At 37.8% G+C, this 21,108-nt stretch overlaps 1 protein-coding gene across 1 annotated transcript in view; it reads left to right on the top strand.

Moving 5' to 3' along the window:
• Positions 1-8,417: 8,417 nt before the first annotated feature.
• Positions 8,418-21,108, top strand: part of gas7a (growth arrest-specific 7a) — a 64,295-nt gene continuing 51,604 nt past the window's right edge. The window contains exon 1 of the mRNA XM_079874906.1: positions 8,418-8,435. Coding sequence (XP_079731032.1) covers positions 8,433-8,435 — 3 coding nt within the window. The 5' untranslated portion in view covers positions 8,418-8,432. The remainder of the gene's footprint in view (positions 8,436-21,108) is intronic.

Genomic DNA, 21,108 nt, shown 5'->3' with positions numbered 1-21,108 from the left:
CCCTTTCTGGGCGACTTGAAACACACCAGCAACTGGTCTGACTTCCTCCATGAAGAGGACCTCTGGATATAAATCTTGAGAGCTCTGACAGGGCAGAGCAAATAAAGTCTCTCTTCATCCGCCGTCACTTGAGGTGGAGGATGAAAAGCCTGCAGAACCGTAGGCCGTCCCACATTAGATGGCACTTTAGGCAGATAGCCCGGCCTGGGATGCAAGATAGCCATAACAGGGTATGACATTGCGTGAATGCAGCATAAGCTCATTGTTTTGGTTCAGGAGGAACTGTAAAATGCGGCTGCTGTTTGTTTGTAGCGCTTCTGTCCACAACACTGTGATGTCTGCACGAGCTGAGGTATATGGAAACACATATTTTGACTGGCAGGTAGGACATTATATCGTACTGAATACACTGATTGGACAAACATTTTTTGGTCCTGAGACTTCCACAGAAGATATAGGTATGTTTTAATATTTAGACCACTTCTATTATTGATTGCTGTCAGGATGTGAAGAGAGTTTTAACCAGTATAACAAAAAGTGTTTAGAAAACAAATTGCCTACCCTACCTTTAATGATTATATATGAATAAACGCCTAAATTCAATCGTTTCATCACTTGATTCATAATGGATTCATTCTAAACCGCTTGATTAATATGGATTAGTTTTATGATTTCTGACAGAAAACTCTCAGATTTCATTTAAAATGTGATTTAAAGATGAACAAAAGTCTGACAGGTTTGGAATGACATGAGTATTTTTTTTTTTTTTTTGCATTTTTGGGTGAACTAACCAAACTAACTCATTGAGACCTGTACCAAAAAATGTAGGATAAATAGTGCACATAAAACCTCAAGGTTGTTGACTATTAGCTTGCCATAAAAATATAGTTATAAAACTTATATTTATATGTCCCAACTTGTATGAAATATCATCTATATCAATAAAGCCTAGTAATTTCTCTGCAGCTTTATTGTTGTTTATCGTAAATAGGAATAATAAGAATAATCATTTGAACATGAGTCTGTCTGATAGGAAAGTCAACTTAAGAGGATGTCCTAGTGGTTAGACTGAAACATACCTGTGTTTTTAGTGCAAGCATGAATTGAGCACAGCACATTTATAGCCTGCTGGTTCTCAGATTAGACACAAACTCCTTCTGGTTTTCCTAAGGATAATGAATAATTCATGATTGTTTTGTTGTTGTTGTTGTTTTTCAGCTGCATATGTATTTATAAATGAAGGGAATGAGTATATCAGGTATATCAGATGTTAAAGAGAGCAACAGGGTCTAGTCTTACAGAGTCAGAGTCTTGGGTGTAAAATCTGAACCGCACTGCATCTTCTGCTGGCAAAGAATCTCCCACTTAGACAGGAAGGAGCCATTTGACTGATATGTAAACATAACATTAAGGCATGGGTGAATCAATGATGGCTCAATATTTGACCAATTACTGTAGAAATTGGTGGAACATAGACTTTGTGGCCAGACATTTCAGAGGTCCAAAAGTAATAATCACTATTATAATTTAACTTTGAACACAAAGCAAAATATACAGTTCTGCTCAAAGTTGGCTTGCTAGTCAGTGCTTCAAATACCATTTCAAAAACCCAATGCCACGAGCATTCAGATTGGAGCATGTGAGGTTGGAACCGTTTTTATGTAGAACAGAACAGATGGTCTGTTAGCAGTCCATGGGGCTTCATCTGAGGCCGAAATTTTGGACAGATACGTTTGAAAACTTCAACTTCTATTACCTACATAACTTCAATCACTTGAGACATGGAAGCAGATATTAGTTTATGTGCAAATTGTGTTTGGAATGTAAGATTAATTGAAAGTTGAAAGTTCTAGAGCTTCATAATTTATTGCATCTAGCTAGAAGATGGTGAATTATACCCACTTGGATATCATGGAATACTCATTCACTGCCTCACATTGTCACGCATGGTTGTAGAACAGATGATGAAGAAGAATAGGTTCAGAAAGTAATTTAAAATCCATTTAATAATGAATTTCTTTGTTCTGCTGAACACAAAGGAAGATATTTTGAAGAATGTGGAAATGAATGTGGAATGCTGAAAAAGTCACCATTTTTTTTTTTGGGTACCCTTTGTTTGGGTAAAACGCAGCGCTCATCACTGTCACTTTTTACCCAGCCGTCCAGTCACAGTGAAATGTGATGTTCACTGGTTCGCCTGCCCATTCAGTCTTAAAGGTTAATAGTAAACTAACTTGGCTTGCTGTCCTTGGAGGAGACTCGAACCCGAGGCTCGGCTTGAGGTCCGAGTTAACCCCCCCAATGATGAAATTGAACATAAGAGGATAGAGATAATTTACTGGGGGAGAAGGGGAGGAGGAGGGATGCCGGAAGAATTTGTCAATGGGATGATGTGGTGTCTGCTGCTTATATAGTACGCTCGTAATGATGATTGACAGGACTGAATGTTTAGGCTCCTCCCAAACCTTCATTTTGAACTTCATTTAAACTTAATTAATTTTTAGCGCAATTTTCCACCGGACAAATTGCGATTGTTAACTCATGATTTCTGTTCTGTGCGTCTGTGCGCACCAATCTTGCACTTCTATCTACTCCTCAACCAGACCACCTAGACTTCGGTTTTCGGCATTATGTTAAGGAAGGTCTAATCTCGGGAACGCACAAAAAAAAAAATCCAGGAAAAGATTTACTATCTCTTAGTGTTGTAATCCCATGAGGTGAGAAAATTGCGCTAAAACACTCACTGAGTTTTTATTACTTGTTTGTTAATTCCTAAGGTTGAATGGGATCACCAAAGGTCAACAGCAAAGACATTGGTTAATAAAGTGAGATTAAGTACACAAAGTATATTTGTGTTTTTTTAACAAATTGAATTATTGCAGGTTTGCCTAATATTCAGAATTTCACGTTTTTATTAATTTCAGGAAATACTGAATCTGTTTTTGTGCAAGTGAGATGAGTAAATGCCTGTTCACATTTAGTCTAAAACTACAATAAGCATCATGTTTACACACAGTTTACACACTCTGCACTTACTCACAATTTCTCTCAACATGGGTACAGGAGAGCGGTCAGTCACTAAATGTGATAAAGTAACGTTTTTTTTCCACATTTAAAAAAGTAGCTCAGATATGTAGACGTAAATTTAAAAGTAATGCGTTACTCTACTAGTTAAAAAAAGTAATCTGATTTTGTAACTCGCATTACTTGTCCGCGGAAATTCCTTATCAGCACATATAATGTCTCAGCTGTAAAAAACGCTGCAATGATAAAGCGCTCTCAAGCGCCCACAGCAAGATGTTTTCAGAAGAGCTCTGCCGTTTTCAGCTGGCTAAAAACGCTCAGACACACTGCCTAATTCAATTGTTGACCCTGTTTTTTAAACCGTTTCAGCTTTTAAGACATCTTGATGAAAACCACTGCTTTATTAGATTTATAAAAATCCAGAATGCACAAAATATGCAACATTTAGTGAACAATATAACCAAGCAGACTCACGTGGCACACACAACTGTAGCAAATTAGCCAACTGCAGCAGACTGCCTGCACAAAAGACTCGAAATGGGCGAGTGACAGAGGATTGTTCACTGTGACACAGCTTTTTTACCCTCTCTGCACTGAAATGGAGCCCACGAGTACACTGTAAAAAAATTCTAACCTCTCCAAGTCAAAATTTTCTAGTGACTGGTCACATCTAAATTTTTAAATTGGCCCAAGTGCAATTCTTGTTGCAATAGTCTGTTAACATTGGCTCAATGAGAAATAATACGTCAGACTAATTGAAAAATTTAGATGAGACCAGTCACTAGAAATTTTTGACTTGGGGATGTCATTTTTTTTTTTACAGTGTATAGATAGCAGTGCTTGAGACCGTCTATCCACATCATCGTCTTATCATGTCTAATTTAGACACCCAGCTTTAATCAGTGGCGCGGCTGTTCTCACCTTTAATTAGGATTGTGTTAATTAAAACTCGCCAAGTTTACTTCAGACTACAATGTCACAGTTAGGTGATTTTGCTGCAGGGCTTTGGTTAAGCTTGGTGGGGGGAAACGATACAGGAAGGCTTTTGTTTCAGGCTAATTAATCGCTTGACTTCTCTCGACAGGCGTGGAGTCTCAGACTTGCCACAACCATTTGTCAGTGCCAAGATTTACAGGGTTTCATTGCATCCACAAGAACACATTCAACACATTGTGGCTGATAAGCTGTTGCAATATGAGCCAAACCTGCTATATAAATAAATAAATGCACAAATAAATTTTAAATATGTGAAAAAGGACATGAACGATGCAATACAAATAGGTTTAATCATGTAATGTCCACTACAGTCGCCAAAAAAGCCATTTTAACAATTACACGTTTAGCCTATACTGTCTGTGAAATTTCTCCATAATTCTATGAATTTCCATACTTTCAGAGAATGTACTGAATTTGAAGAACTTTTCAGTTATGCACATAGGTTCTGTATTTACTGTATGTAAATGCAAATTACATTGTTTTAAAAATAAAAAAAATTGAAATAGGTTTGAAATTCAAGGTTGAGTTTATTGTCATTCGGCTCATATAATGACAAAATATTGTTACATCAAGGGCTCTTGAAATAAAAGTACTGTCAACAAGCTTTATTTCTTTCATGATTTAATAATGCATTAAATGCAAAAAAATGTCATTATGCAAAAAAAATGTCATTATTACCTTATTTTCTGTTGTTAGAGCATTGATTTGTAGAGTTAGAGAAGTTAATGAATTACAAAAAGAATACCTTGATGATCAAGCCTGTGTCGTTTTATCAACTCACTGTTGTCATCATATAACTCCAATACGTTATATCTTCATCTCTTCCCTCTCTGCTGCCATCTTGTTACTCCTAACTAGATTAGATTACCTGCCCAGCACTCCTAAAACATTTAGGAGCTAGTCCTGACCCTCTGGTGCTCTCTGCGTGTCAGTGAAAAATGAACATTTTTTTTTTCTTTTTTTTTTTCAATGAAATGAATGTACTATATTTTAGTTCGATAATGTTTTTTTATTTAATATTTTGTATTTTTAGGGGATTTTTTGGTACTAAATTATATTTACGCTGCATTTATAATCCATTTATTCACTTTTTGAGCATAGACCTGAAAGTGTAATTTCCAACTTAAACTGTCGTAAATCATGAATGCTTTAGAGGACAGACCTAAGTTTTATCTATTTTCAGAGACGACACTTGGCAGATTCTTACTGAAGTGAAAAAGGTTTTAAAAAGTGAATTTAAAAAAAGTTACAGAATTGTACGTTTATTGTTATGAAAAAATATTATATTTTATATGAAATATATATTTTCAAAATCTCGTTTTACTCTAAAACGGCAAGAAAATCAAAGCTAATAATCAATAAAATTAATAATCAATAAATCTAAACAGGTTGTGTTCAAAATTTGAGCTTGATATCCCATAAAAAGAGCTTTCAGTAAGATTTTGTTTGGTTGCAGTACCAAAAGTTTCCACTAGATGAAATTCGTCTCCCATTCATTTTTTTTCAGGACCATTTAGCCTGCTCGAATCATGTCCATGATTTTTTTTTGTGTGTGTGTGTGTGTGTGTGTGTGTGTGTGTGTGTGTGTGTGTGTGTGTGTTCACATAACAAGTGCCAAAACCTTTACCAAGTTTCGTACCATTCCGAAAAACAAAAGTAAAATTTTTCGATCAAAAATGACTGAAACACCATATAGGAATCTTAACGAATCACACTTATACATAAGTCTAGAAATAAGCCTAAAATCACATCATTCTTAGAATTTCGACACACTTAAGCTTTATACATATGGCCAGGTTTCCATTGTGACCTGTTTGTGTTAAATATTTTTTTGATAACTGCACTAGCTTCTTCTAGCACCTTATAAACTGCAAGTGTCGTATCTTCATGAAGCACAGCTGCTGTTAGGACCCTAGAGAGTGCTTGTATTATAAGGGCACTGCTTTAATTCTGCATGTGTGTCTGGTCTGTACAATGTTTGTTGACACTGCTTTTAGTCCTTAATGATGTGGTGTACAGTGCACAGTGCCCCCACAATCAGTGGGTGTTTTCTGCCCACAGATAGGTTTGTTTAACCAAAGAGGAGTTGCTGATGTGTCATGCACCAAAGATTATTTTGTTCATCTCCATTCAGACCAGGAATTAATGTGAATGCAGTCCTGTTTGTTTGTGAGCACCATGGGGTCAAGGTTTGGCTGGTTAGTTTGGTCCAGCAAGCCCCTGCTGGTCGATCGTGACTACAGCATCTGGCAGTAAAAAGCATAATCAAAAGAAAATGATTCCACAGCATCAATACATTTAAATCTTAAAATAAACGTTTCGTTGTCTTAATTAAATAATTTTAGTATAATTGCATGAAATGACTGGTGACATTGTGTCGTGACTACCCTTGTAGGCTCACTATTGGCCGATTGAGAGGTTGAGGGCAGCTATTTTGGGGTTGACATATTGTAGTCCTTAGTTCACAACACATAAGTGCTTCAGTTAGCACCTAAGAGTCAGTCTTAAAAAGCATCCAGTTGCGTTCTAGACGCTGGGACAAGTCTGTGGCAAAACTCAAGTGTTTTCCACATACCAAGATCAGAAAGAAGATGGAAAACACTATAGAGGCACGAAACATCTTTTAGCGTTAGGTAAGTGCCTTTTACCAACACAATCCAATCGGAAGATAATTAATACATCATTCGACCGGACGTAACTGTTTTATATAAATATAGGTTGTTTGCTCACATGATATCAGGAAGCAAAGTAATACGCACATGAGGACAGGAGGGTGACTGCGATGTGCAAATCGAGTTACTCCTCCCACTTCTGCTAGTTTTACTCAGATATCTTATCCCGTGCGAATTGACCATTAATATTACAGACGTCCTGTGGTAAAATTACCTTGTAATTTGTACCCTTGTAAAGTTAATCCCGTCCGAATAGGGCTTTAGACTTTGCTGAAGTTGCTCTTAGCTTCTTTATAAATAGCTCCTAAACGAGTCTTTTTTACTAAGAATTTAAGCCTATTCTTAGCATTTTTGAGTAGTTTTATACACACACACACACACGATGGGTTTCCATGTTTTATAGGGACTTTCCATAGACATATTGAATTTTATACTGCACAAACTGTATATTCTATATCTATCCTTACCCTTACATTTTCAAAAAAACATCAATTGGAATGATTCATAAGCTGTTTTCCTCATGGGGACAACAAATGTCCCCACAGGGACAAGAATTTCAGATATTGCCATGTTTGAGTCATATTTTGATGTCCCCATAATGTGTTTACTAGATCATATCCCTATAACCCCCAAAAAGAAAATATTTATTTTATGTTTTAATGTTTATTGTCCATCTCTGATGTCACAAACAATGTAAATGTTTAACATGTATTGTCATTGACAAAGCAAGTAGAGAAAGTAGAGAAAATAATATTCATCTAGTCATTTTGATACACGCATTCACTGAGGGTGGAAAATCTCTAGATTTAAAACTATTAGAATTAGTGTCTTGTAAGATTGACTTGGTCTGCAATTGCACAGCATATTTGTTTTAAATGAGTTGTTTAGCCTGCTCCTACATGTTATTTCAAGAAGAAACCTTGAGAAAGTTTGATTTGGTGGTCTGTGGTCACCCAATTACAAAGATAGTTGTCGTATTCATTTCCTCTAGACTTCTGTTACATCCAAGGATGTGTCAGATTCCCTGCCAGTTAGTGGACTTGAGTTTGAGCAGGAAAACCTTCCTTCAAAATGCCCCATTTAGGGCTGCAGTCTCAAGACAGCATTTTGTCTTCTGTCTTCCGCCCTTCCTTCCCTTTTAGTGATCCGTCTTGTCAGTGGCAAGAACAGTAGAGCACTTCTAGCTCTGTTTGAGAGTGCCATTAAAGGAGGAAGTGAGGGACTGCATGGGCAGCAGGCGCCGCACACAAGGCTCAATTTGATTTAGTAGAAAAGGAGAGTTTGACAGCACAAAACAGGCCTTGTTGCTTAAGAGAGTGCCATCGGCCCATTCAAACAGTGTCAGACATTGTGCTGCTGTTAAGCCCTCAGAGAACGGCCAGATTACGGCACTAGTCTCTCTTAGTTTTCCTACATCTGGAACTCCCAAAACAAAGGCTTTCAGAAATCACTCCAGCCCAGACACCAGAGCAAGACATTTTTTGTCTGACCCCTTTTTTTGTGAAACATGAAAAGAGAGAAAAAAAAAAGTGCTAAGTGATTTTCAGGCTAGTTCATTCTTTCTGTGTCTTTAGCTCTGACCATAGGCCATTTGATGCATGAAGGAGTGAGAAGTTCCATGTGTGAGAAGTTTGGCTGCCTCTCTTGAAACACTTGGACGGCTCTTGGATGTGCACAGGGCCGTACGTACTTAAAGTGAACTACTTTTCACACCGCTGGGAAAGGTTCGATTGAAATATCATGGTAAGAGCTTTGTTATGTTTTTAAAGAGTGTATGCCTCTGTATGTTACCTAAAGGAATATTCTGGTTTAGGCTCAATCAATGGAATTTGTAGCATAATGTTGATTACCACACTTAAACGCACTTAAAATGTGAAGCTCAGCATTTTATAAAAGCACTTACATTAATTAAGATGTTAAAACACGTAAAGTTGTTCACGTCTTTTGTGCAGTCAGTTCAGGGTTTTAGATGTTATGTGGTAATGACAACAAATTCGTGAAATTGGATGTACAGTGTGGCGAGCAGGACGAGGCCCGTGAGAGAGCGGCGCGAGGCCGGTGGCGTGATTACTAATGAGCCACACCTGCGTATCGCACCTCGTATCTCTCACGGCCCTCGGCCTTGTCCTGTTCGCCACGTACAGTAACTTTACTCACACACAAAAAGGTTGGTATGTTTTTTTTCACACTTGCTTCATGTGAACGTGCATCATTTATGTTTTATGGCAAGTGTTCTGAAAAAAACGATTGTGTCCAGTAGGGGGAGCTTTATGCGAACGTAAGGGGGAAAGAACGTAGAGAATAAAGTGAGTGAAAAGTAAGCAATGCTATGTGAAATACTATGTGTCACATACTAATACTATGTGAAAATATAACAAATTGGCGAGGATGGCATCTTCCGTCCCTGCTCCTGCTCCATTTACCCTGCCTGACGAGCCTACCCTTCCCGTTATGATCTGGTGAAGAATTGTAGAAAATTTCCTTGCGGTAATAAATGCTTCTGCAGGTGGATGGACTGATGCTAGATGCGGAGCAATCCTCTAACACTGCCTTTGGATGGAAGGACAGAGACTCTTTTATACTCTACCTAACACTGGGGCAACAATGGAAGACGCAATAACAGCGCCTTGAGAGGCATTTTGTCCTGAATGTTAACATGGTGGCAGATTGTAAAGATCTTGCTGCACCATGTGCGTTTGGGGAGATGGAGGACGAAATGATCAGAGACCAATTAATAGAGCATGCACACCTTTGTCAAGTCAGAGACAGACTTCTGCTTGAGGATGATCTTACTTTGCTACGGGCCTTGACTTTGGCACATCAGGCGAAATCAGCAGTGCAAAACGCCTCCATTCCCAATGGGGGCTATTGCAATCCATAAATCCACTTTCCAAAGGCAGCAGAAATTTCGCTCCGGGAAACAGCCGAGAAAGCCTCCACCAGAGCCTGATGGAATGAAACAGGAAAAGTTCTGCTTCAAGTGTGGTTCACTGTATCATCTGGCAAATGCTAAAAATTGTCCCGCTGCATCAGTGACCTGTAAGTCATGTGGAAAAAAGGACACTTCGCAAATGTTTGCAAATCCACAGTTAACCCTCTGGGGTCGACAAATGTGCCGGCGCGTTTTGCTGGATTTTTTTCACATAGCAGCAAAATAGACTTAAAATACTCTGTCATTAGACATACAGACATAAGAAATATGAAAAAATAAATGTAAAAATAAAAATAAGATGTAAAATGTCCACTTACAATCGAAAACAAAACAGGCTATGCTTTCTGCCTCTCCGTCTCCGTGAACTTTTTACAAAACTCTAACTTTTCTCGAAACTTAAACAAAACTCAGCGAATACTAGTCTCACTAGCATGAGCAATATATTTGTATTAACATTTAAGTGTCTACTATTAAATTATCTAATTAAAAACGAAAACAAATATTCTCTATTTATGTAATCCGTATGAAAAGAGAGAGATGTCAGTCGTTCTCATTATCTGCTAATGTGAACACACCTATGGAGAGCACGCGCTATTGAAATGCAAATGATCTGAAGCGACCCATGCAAACCTATCAACGCCCACATCAACTCGATAAAACTCAAGTTTTATCATATTCATGTACTTTGTCGTCCTACGACGCTGTGAGGAATAATCATAGCGTAATATTAATATAATCCTAAGGAAAATGTACCTTAGAAGTGCTGGTTTCGGTTTCATTTCGAGGAGCAACGGATCCAGCTGAGGAATGTGAATAGTAAGTTCTTTATTCTTAAGTGCAATATAGTGTATGTAAACTGCAAAAAGACTTTAAATATGAATCGCGTGTCTATGTGTGAATGTACGGCACAGATGTGCGCTGTTGTTTACTACAGGCACTAACATTAGTAAACATGCTATTTTTACATGAACATGAACACATCTTCTAGTTTAGCTTTTCCCAGACTATATTGCTATACTGAGATGAGTAAAAATCAATTGAAATATGTTGAAATAAAATGTCTTTGTATAAGCAATGTATTAAACTGCAAATTAACATTATATGCCCTATATTAATATATCATAAAAATGAAATGTTACAGACGAAGTATGAAAGTTTAAACGATTTCGTTGACTATTTTGGAAAGATTATAAAGTTTTTACTGTAAAATAGACTACTGTCACATTAAATAAGCTTTTGTTTGCCAATTTCTGCTCATATGTTAAATATATGGTATGGGATGTTTTGTCAAAAATAAAGAATATTGAACTATCAACTAAGATGTTATTATAGTGTTTGTTCCAATGTATATTCAAACTAATGAATCCTTAACTTTGAAATACATATGATAAAATGTATGGTTTTTACAAAGAAAGATTACACTTGAAATATTTTTTAAAATTGTTGTTGATTTACATGTAAAAAACTATTTAATAAAATAGCAAAAAATATATTTACAAGGTAGATGTAAACAAAATCTTAATAGGTCAATATAAGCCTTCTCATTAAATCATTTATTATTGTGTTTTATTAGAGACAAATTTGGGGAGGTGATCAATATTCCAAAACTTTCTGAAAACATAGTATGAGAATTAACAGCACAATTACTAGAAATGTTTACCTTGGATATTATACAATTTGCATGCATACAAAATTTGTGGGAAAAGACAAGACACTTTTTTTCAAGATGTTTCCAACTGTGACTTTGAACCAATTCTGTAGAATGGCCCATATAGACTATTTGAACAGGATTTGTTTCCAGGTATGACTGTACTCAAAATGTGCTTTTGACTTTTGGATTATATTAACTATATTCTAAATAAATTAAATGCAATTTATACCATGGGCTGTTTAAATACTCGATTCTGATTGGCTGGAAGGTGTGCAGTAAGTAAGGGATAATGTATAGAGAGGCGGTTGTTATAGCGAATAACAAGCCCGACAGGCTGAACGAGACCCCGACGCGAAGCGGAGGGGTCTTGACAGCCTGAAGGGCTTGTTATTCGCTATAACGACCGCCTCTCTATACATTATCCCGCTTATTACATGGCTACCTACAAAATAAATAAATAATTTGACACGAATTATTGATTTAAAAAGGAGTTTATTGATTTAAAAACGATTGTATTGCTTCCGCCAAAGAAAATAGTCCGTTCCGCGTCCATAGCAACGCGCTGTTTTTCATGGCAACGGTCTGTTATACTCCGCAGCGGTCTGTTATAAAGAAATAACAGACCGCATTCTACATTGGAATTCAGCCAAGCCATGTAATAAAACCGTTTAATGCACAGGTAGTTCCAGTCAGTTTGATTACAGTTCGAAATTAATCCGCTACATTGGTAACCATAGTAACACAGATACACTTGCAAGCAGAGTGAGAGACGCATATGAAAACGTTTAGGTAGGCTGTAGCTGCTAGACTTTAAAGAAGAGATCGACACACAAAGGTAACGTTAACTCGCGCACGCATCTCTCTCTCTCTCTCTCTCTCTGTTCCTTCTCCTTCAGTTCTCTGTCTCTCTCTTTAAATAATGAATTTAAATAAATGTGAATTCATTCAAATAAAAGCAATCCGATGGCTCTACTTTATTTAAAGCGGACGGAGTGCAAGAACTGACGAGCCTAAGCTTAAGAAATAACCGTCATTTTTACACGTCTGTTAAAAAATTACACTGTAAACATCAGTTACAGCTTTAACTTATTTTTAACTTGGCAAATAACCAAGGTATAAGCGGGATAATCCACGGCTAGCCATGCATTAAAGAATTTTAATGCACTTCGCTTTGCGTCGGGTGGTTCTTCGCCTCTACGTCGTGCATTAAAATCCTTTAATGCATGGCTAGCCGTGGATTATCCCTTACATATATATATTGTCCTCGCATTCTTTCTTGTGATGGTCTTCACCAAAATCCTGACCACATCAAGGCCATTGTAGAGGGCCACATTTACAGCCAATCAACAAGCTCTCAGATCCTTCTTAGTTTTAACTTCTTGGTTCAATAAATTAATTCCCAACTACACTACTGTAGTGGAACCACTGAGAGATTTATTGTGAAATTCTTTCGACTGGACAGTGGAGGCAGAGAAAAGTTTCACGGAACTGAAGGAGGGACTGGTTGCATCGCAGTTGCATCCCAACAACACAGAGCATCCCGCATGTAGTTGCGTTTGCTTTCGCGTACACTCTCAGCGGCGTTTATATTTTCTCTGAATATTTTCTTTATGCAGCTGAGAGTTAGCCTAGAAATCTAGACGCACCCTAGCGGCAGAAAAATGTATTTTGCAGCCAGGGTAGTCTAGCAACTCTCCATTGACTTTAGGAGCTGGAAAAACCTAAATTGGGTCAGGCCAATCACATCGTGTATAGAGTAGGCGGGGCGGGCTTAACATGATGACGACAGAGTTGCGACGGTTCCCTGCTACTTGAAAACAAAGAAGAGCTGCTGCTGGAGAACAGTCTTTCAAATCGGCTTTGGCCACGACTCTGGAGGACTTGGATTTAAGTTTTTCTTTGAGAAAAGAGCAAAGAACGGCACTTAAGTCATTCTTAAAAAAGGAAGATGTGTTCGTAGTTTTGCCGGCCAGATTCAAAAGTTGAATCTATCAACTAACGTTAGCTCCGCTGTTGGGAAAACGCTCTGGTTGGTTGAAGCGCTGTCCTATTGCGTGCAGAGGGAATTTGAAAGACAGCCGTTTATCCCGCCCCTCGGATTGAGCCGTGTCTATGGTGAGTTGCCAGACCTAACATCTTGATGTAGGTCTGGCTTGCCAGGCTAGCTGAGGGTGTACGTGAAAGTGAACTCAACTACACGCTCTGTGTTGTCAGGATGTAGAGCGATGTAGGACGTACCTGTGGGGTCGTCAGTTCACGGTGAGGGATGATCACGCAATCCCCTTCCTTTTTCATCTCGCACATAACAACTACCCTGGACTCGTGAGCACCAAACAAAGACTAGAGAACTTTAATGGTGGCCGCACATGGAAGAGTTGGTACATTCAGTTATTGTGATGAAATGATAAGATGGATTCAATTGCAAGTAAAAGTGAGTTTATTGGTAAATGCAGGAACAGAGATGATGATGATGAGATGAAACAATGTCCAGGGAAGCAAACACTTAGTGACACAGGGACGCCGTAGTACAGCCCATTCCAGACGTGAAGATCCCGTGAGATGAGTGAAGAAGACGGCAAAGATCCGGAAGTTGACGGCGGTAATAATCCGAGAGATACTCATGAAGTGAAGGCGGACGTGCAGGACAAATGAACAGGCAGCAACAGTAACTGGTCAGGCGGGAACAGACAGGAACATCCAAACAACGATCTGACAAAAGACAAGGTGAAAACAGAGAGACTAAATAGGCAGCGCTGATCATCTGCAGCTGGCATGCTGATCAATCATGATTGGGGTGCTGATCAGCACAGTGATCAGCAGCTCTACCCACACACACACACACACACACAAACACAGACAAGAGAGAGACGGCGAATTCATGAACCGTGACAGTTATTGCATAATTTGGCACTTGTCAGGCTACGTTTACACGGAAACGATCTGAAGAGAAAACGCAAAAGTGATCACTTTTTATTCTGCGTTTAGACGAGCGTTATGGGGGGGGAAATCTGCGTGCATACGGTGACGCAAAAGTGTGTGAAATTCAATGTAGTATGCACTCCAGGCGGCTAGGTGGCAATGTGAAGCACTGATCGGTGCCTTCACTGTCTAGCAGACTTTTGCGTTTTTACCGTTTAGACGGAAAAGCGACGGTGGAGCGTTTTTAAGATTTCCACTCTGGAGGGTGGTTTCACTTTTTTGCGTTTTTAAGCCCCAAAAACGCCGTCGCCGTCTAAACGAAAGGCACATCTGATAAAATATTTTTACGTTTTCACCCGCGAGCGTTCTCGTGTAAACAGGGCCTCAGTCATCTGACAAAACTGCCAGAACGCATCCAGCTCCTCTGCAGCCTATTGAGCTTTCGCAAGGTCCATTCCAGAAGGTTGCGGTGGATATCATGGGGCCGTTTGAGAAAGGGAGGTATTATTGTCGTTTTGCCATATGTTTGGTGGATTACTTTAGCAAATGGCCTGAAGTTGCGTTGGCCGCTAATGTCACTGCCACCACCGTGACTCATGTGAGGGAAATCCTACAATTGTGACCGATATTGGTCCACAGTTTGTTTCATCTGTCTTGAGTAAGTTCCTGAAGGAAGGCGGGATTAAACACATCCGCTCAAGTGTGTATCATACGCAGTCGAACTGCTGTGTTGAACGTTTCAACAGGGTCCTGAAAAAGCATCCGGTTAGCAGAATTACAACAGACACCCTGGAAGCCTGAGGTCACAAGGATGTTGCGAGATGGTACAGAGCGACTCAGCATGCCACTATCAGTGCGACTCTTTTTCAGCTGATTAGAGGTCGACCGATGCGTACTGAATCAAACATCTTGCCTGTCCGCGCTAAAGATGACTGCAGGAATGTTCACGAGAGACTGGCAAAGCTTCAAAAGAAGAGTAAACAATACGTGGATAAAAGGAGAGGTGCCAAATGGCTTCGGCTTAAACCAGGAAAAAGGTTCTCATACGTAAACCTCAGCTAGTGAAAAAAGGAGATGTGAGGTCTTGTGCTGGTGAAACGTTTATCAAATGATAATGTAAGGGTGGATTTCCTGCAGTGGTTCAAGCTGCAAGACTGCCGAATGACTAAAGAAAAGTTGTCAGCAAGATAACAGTAGAAAACTGTACATTTCTTGTCTATTCCACCCACTGCCACTTATACCAACGACGGAAATAAGCACAGTTACAATAGCTTAATATGTGGGAGAGCGTTGCTATAGAGAGTGACAATACTGTATTGCAATATGTAGCACTTCAAAGTCAATACCAAATCAAAACTAGTTAGCACATGTAACTGAAAAGGTTTAATGACAAAATATGGTTATGTTTACACTTAAAATAGTTACAAAATAGATGTATGAGATGATGATAACTTCTACCATTAATCATACCCAGCATATATGAAAAATGTTACCAGAGAGAGAGAGAGAGAGACAAAGAAAATAGGAGGTAAAGGAAGAGAGCCCCAAGAAAGGGACCCAGAGAATCAGAGAGCCAGAGCATAAAAATAGACAGAGAAAAAATTACAATCTTCTTTTATCCCTTCCATGACCATGTGACTAAAACCCAATTGTGAGACATTCAAACTGACCAATCAGATTATTACAACTTCCCCAACCGCACTAAAGGTGTGACAATTCATATGACTGACAGACAAGAACGGTTTGACCTAAAAATATCAAAATTGAAACTACTGCGGAAACAAAGACACCTACATCTTGGATGCCTTTGAGGTAAACTAAAACATACCAAAATTTAATTTCAAAGTGAACTATCCCTTTAAAGCCCATCTTTCTGAAAAGCACAGTCTTTTGTGATTGGTCTACTGAGCGTTTGTGGGAAATGTGACACCTCTTACCGTAACCGGGTTTCAGCTCCTGTGGCTTCATGAGCAGCTGTAAACAGTATTATGTCTATGGTAACAATGGCATCTGTATACTGGAATTTTAAACTTTTTTTTTTTTCCCACATAGCAATACCACTTACCCAACTGTTCTTTGAGGGTGGGCCAAAGCAGCCAAATGCAAATGTGTTTCATGGTGATATAGCTACACAGAAATAATGGCAGGACAAACAAGACGGTTGCTGGAGAGATTGACTCATTTGTCATGGACTTTGTTCATTTATACCATTTGTTTTCATTCAATACATCAAAACCGAATTTTTTATTTAGTCGAAAATTAAAGCTTTGGTAATTTTGTGTAACTGGGTAAAATAATCTCATCGTGATCTCAGGTGATAAATTAATCCAGCCATTGTAAAGTTCTTCAGCAACAAGTTGCCTCTTGATACTTCAGCGAACAAATTGTAAATATTGCAATAGCATCCTTTTTGGTCAATGCATCTTGTCATAGCTTATTCTTTTTTTTTTTTTTTAACACTCTTAAAAATAAAGGTTCCTGAGGGGGCTTTCACAGCAATGCCATACCAGCAATGCCAATGCAAGTACCATTTTTGGTTTCTCAAAGAACCTCTCAGTGAACAGTTCTTGAAAGGGCCTTTTTTTTGTTTGTTTGTTTGAATGACATTTTGAAGATCTAGAGAACCTTTGTGACAGTGACTATGGACGTTAAAGGTTCTTCAAGGAATCATAGATGCCAATAAATAACCTATATTTTTACTTTAAATGATACTAAAGGGTCATACTGTACAGCCCCAGTAAAGTATGTCAGATTGTGGTAGTCTGCTGCATCCATTGTAACCTCACTCTAAACCAACCCGCAAGATAGGAATTTCATAGTTTAAATTGTGTGTGTTTGTGCCTTTACTTTAGTGAATTGGTTGCTAAAACAACACAAATAGAATGTGCAAATAAATGTGAATTATTTTCTTTGTGTCTCCCTCTAAGCCTGTGTTGACCTATTTCAGTCATTTCTTCATATTCCTTAATGAAGTGCTGTCAAAAAAAATAAAAATAATAATTGTATCAAATTTCAGACCTTGCCATTGCAGCTCTGAGAGTATCTGTATTCTCAAGCCCCTGCTGTCGACCTTCCCCCTTGTCTCTTTAAATCCTCCTCTTGTCTTGAAGGAGAACAGAAAAAGCCCACGTCAAATGAATTCTGGTTTGTTTATAGTAATATTCATTGGCTTTCTCTAGTAGTACGGCTCTTCTGTTAGGATTTGGGCCAAAGCAAATTCCCTCATACATTTGTGAGAGGGTTATGTTAGTAGCCCCTATTGAATACAGCTCAGCGTATGAATTGAGTTAATCTTTTTCTTTTTTTTTAAATCGGTCAAATCATTGATACTGTATGTGGCCAGTTGGTTTCTATGGATACTAATAGTAGAGCTGGAGTCAGAGGCAATATCAAATTATGATTTCTGCTATAATAATATGCTTGGCTTAGTGCCTGTTGATCACTGAAAATCACAATAATGTTGAGTCTAAATTTAGGACATGGTTGCACTATTTGTTGGTTATGGAATGGGCCGTAAAACTGAACTTTATAATTAGTACACAAATAACATAATCATATAATCACATCAAAACATAATCAGCAAATTTGTGTGCCAATTTTGGAGTATTATTGTGTATCAACTTAAAATGGAAGAAAATACTGTAAAATACTGTAAGTTGAATTTTTTTTTTTTTACATTCACATTACATTTTTACATTGTACTTTTTTCACATTCACAAAACTGAATAATACAACTATCTAGTTCTGTTTTCTCGACTGGTCAGAAATCATTTGATTTTGTTGCGATTTTTACAAATATGTGAATTTATATGTGAGTACTAAGTTTGAACAGGAAAAAAAAGCATATGTCTGATACACTGTCAATGTAAAAAACAAAGTAAATATTTTTCAAATAATACTTTAAGAATTTGCTGTATTAGCAGAGTTTGTAAAATGACGATAACTAATTTATATCTATTAACCTGATTAATTTTAAAGCGGACCTATTATGCCCCTTTTTACAAGCTGTAAAATAAGTCTCTGATGTCCCCAGAGTGTGGAAGGGAGGTTTAGCTCAAAATACCCCACAGATCATTATTTTTTTAGCATGTTAAAATTGCCATTTTTGGGGGGTGAGCAAAAACGTGTGTCCTTATAAATGCAAATGAGCTGCTGCTCCCGGGCCCCTTTCAAGAAGAGGGCAGAGCTTCAAGAGCTCATGCTCTGGTGACAAATATATACAGACTTAATGCCTTTTCGGGGGGTACTTAATAAACTGGTAAACTTTATATCCATAAAATGAACTGTAATAAAGTTTGTGCTTTCCTTTTCATTACTGCAGTGAATGGAGGCTATAAGCTCGATCAGGAACCGTTACTGATCCATCATTGAGATAATGCTCAATTACAAAGTTGTAAAGGTAATTTCAATATAATAAAATAATTAATTCCTTAAAACTGTATAGAAAACAACACTACACTGTATAAATGTTTTTTTTTATGCATCAAAATAGCTGCATTTGAATGTTTTGTCATCAAAATATTTGAAAACCCCTTCCTTAAACAACCATAATGTTCAATTACAAAGTTGAAAAAAGAAAAGTTACTTTCTCTAAAGTAATTTCCTAATCTGATATCCTGAAGAAAGTTTGTAATTAAATTCTGTCAACTATAGCGGCCAGTTGAATGCTTTTTAGTTGCTTTTGCTGACGGATACTTCCCTTTTTCCTGGGTTTCACTAAAATGACTGCTTGTGGCATGGAACAAAAGCTGCTTCATGGAGAAAAACCTCCACTTTCCGTGCTTCCTTCACAGACTTTTAGTAGATAAGGCAGATAGATAAAGGGACAGATGTAGGTAGAGAGGTTCAGATAGAGAGAAAAGTGGGGGTGGACGGAGTGGGTGTGGAATCTCTTTTATGTTATGCATCAAAAGAGGGATCAGACCACAGTAGTCCTCACTGACTGCTGCTGTAAAATGCACAATCGCCTGTGCTATTCAGTTATTAGCCCTTAATATTTGCCTTATTCTATGAGTTGCTCTGTGCTGAGATGGCCAGTGTTCATTCTTTTTTTAAACACTGTTTAATTGCTGCACTAAAAATGTTTGTTTTCAAATAGCTTTCCTGAACAGTTCCATATGGTCATATTTTTATGCAAGTAACACAGTTGGTGACTTAAACATATGGCTGCTTCTTCGGTAGAGAGACCTATTATTAATATGTAAGGAATAATTGACGACAGGCCGTTGAATTATTAGAAAAATAATGCACACCCGAGGTGGTAATGCGGTCACGACGCGAAGCGGAGTGGCCGTTACACCTCGGGTGTGCATTATTTTTCTAATAATTCAACGGCCTGAAGTCAATTATTACGCTTATACAGTTACCACATCTCGAAACATTGTTCAGATTATGTATTTCTAGACGTTTGTAAAGTTTTTGTCATTAAAACGCTCTTGTATGTAGGACTAATTTCTTACGCATCTAATCCAATGCCTCCGTTGCTAATTCCAAAACGTCATTTTAGAGTTAGTAACGGAGGTTTGAGCCACTGATAGCAGACTAATGCTGGGGACACACGACTAGCTGACACATTCTCTGACCGTTTTCATCGCAGCATATTTTAAACACCGACTTTGAACACAGACTGAACGCGCTGAACACGCGTTTGGACATGATCAGTCATAAGAATCAAATTACATTCATAACCGGCCTTAAAGTGTGTCCCCAGTTATTAATGCAGTTATTAGAGAGAGATGTTGCAATAATGAGACAGAAAAGCATGTGCGTCAATATTATTATTTATATATTAATTCAATTCGTTTTAATTAATTCGTTCATTCATTTGTTTCTATTATTGACAGATGACAGTAGACTAGACAAATAAATGAAACACAAAGCCCTTTAACAAGTAGGCCTATCAATAATTATTTATTTGTTATATATTATCTGCAATAAAAATCCGTGCTGCAGGACTATCCATTTATTTAGCCTATTCAGTTTAATTTTCTATTGATTATATAGGACTATGTACTTTATTTATTCAAATTAAACTGCATGTTTCCATTGATTGTGAAGCTAGACATTGAAAATTCCAGATCAAGCGCATGGGGCTAAATGCTTTTTCTTGTTATGAATTGTATCCTATTTTCCGTTATTACAGTTGACTACGCGAAGTGATATGGAAATGTAATGCGGTCAAGACCTGCCTGGAACTACTTTAGCTGTGCGTTTCCCTGAAAGTAATGCACACCTTAGAACGTTCGTCAACCAATCAGATTCAAGCATTCAACGGCCCTGTAGTATAAAATATTTTAAAATGTATCATTAAACATTTTATAATTGTTTTCAAATGTATACATTTAATTAACACTGTAAATCCAGACAATTAATTAATATAGTCAGAAAAATATATTTTTTTATGGTTAATTTGAAATGGAACAGTTAATTTAGACAATCTAAAAAAAAAAAATGTGCAAGTGTTTTTTGGTGAGTATCATTTGATACATCAGGCTTTTATGGTTAGGATGATAAATTTAGAATATGGAGCTCATACTCGAAGAGGAAAAACACTTTTATTTTGTTCAATTCAGTTTTATTCAGAGGCCCAAACTGAGCCAAAATTTGCAATTTCAATTCAGTTTTATCCAGAGGCTCAACCTGAGCAAACATTTGCAATTTAGTGCAGATTCTGATATTTATATGGCCAAAAAAGTAAGAAAAAAATGTATCTCCCAGTAATATGTCTGTAAGGTCAGATCAGGTAAAGGAAGAGTTTACCTGTTAATCCACATTACAGGAGTAGTGAAACATAACAGCTTTGGCACCAGCACAAGGCCAATACTAGACAAAACTGAGATGAAAGGCATGGCAGAGCTGAGGGGATGAAGATGAAGCTCTTCACCTCAAGCTTGTGGGACCGAGGTGGAAACGTA

The sequence above is a fragment of the Squalius cephalus genome (assembly GCF_949319135.1).
Source record: "Squalius cephalus genome assembly, chromosome: 1".
Taxonomy (NCBI): Eukaryota; Metazoa; Chordata; class Actinopteri; order Cypriniformes; family Leuciscidae; genus Squalius; species Squalius cephalus.
Note: the sequence above shows the minus strand (reverse complement) of the source record. Positions and strands in the feature narration are given on the sequence as shown.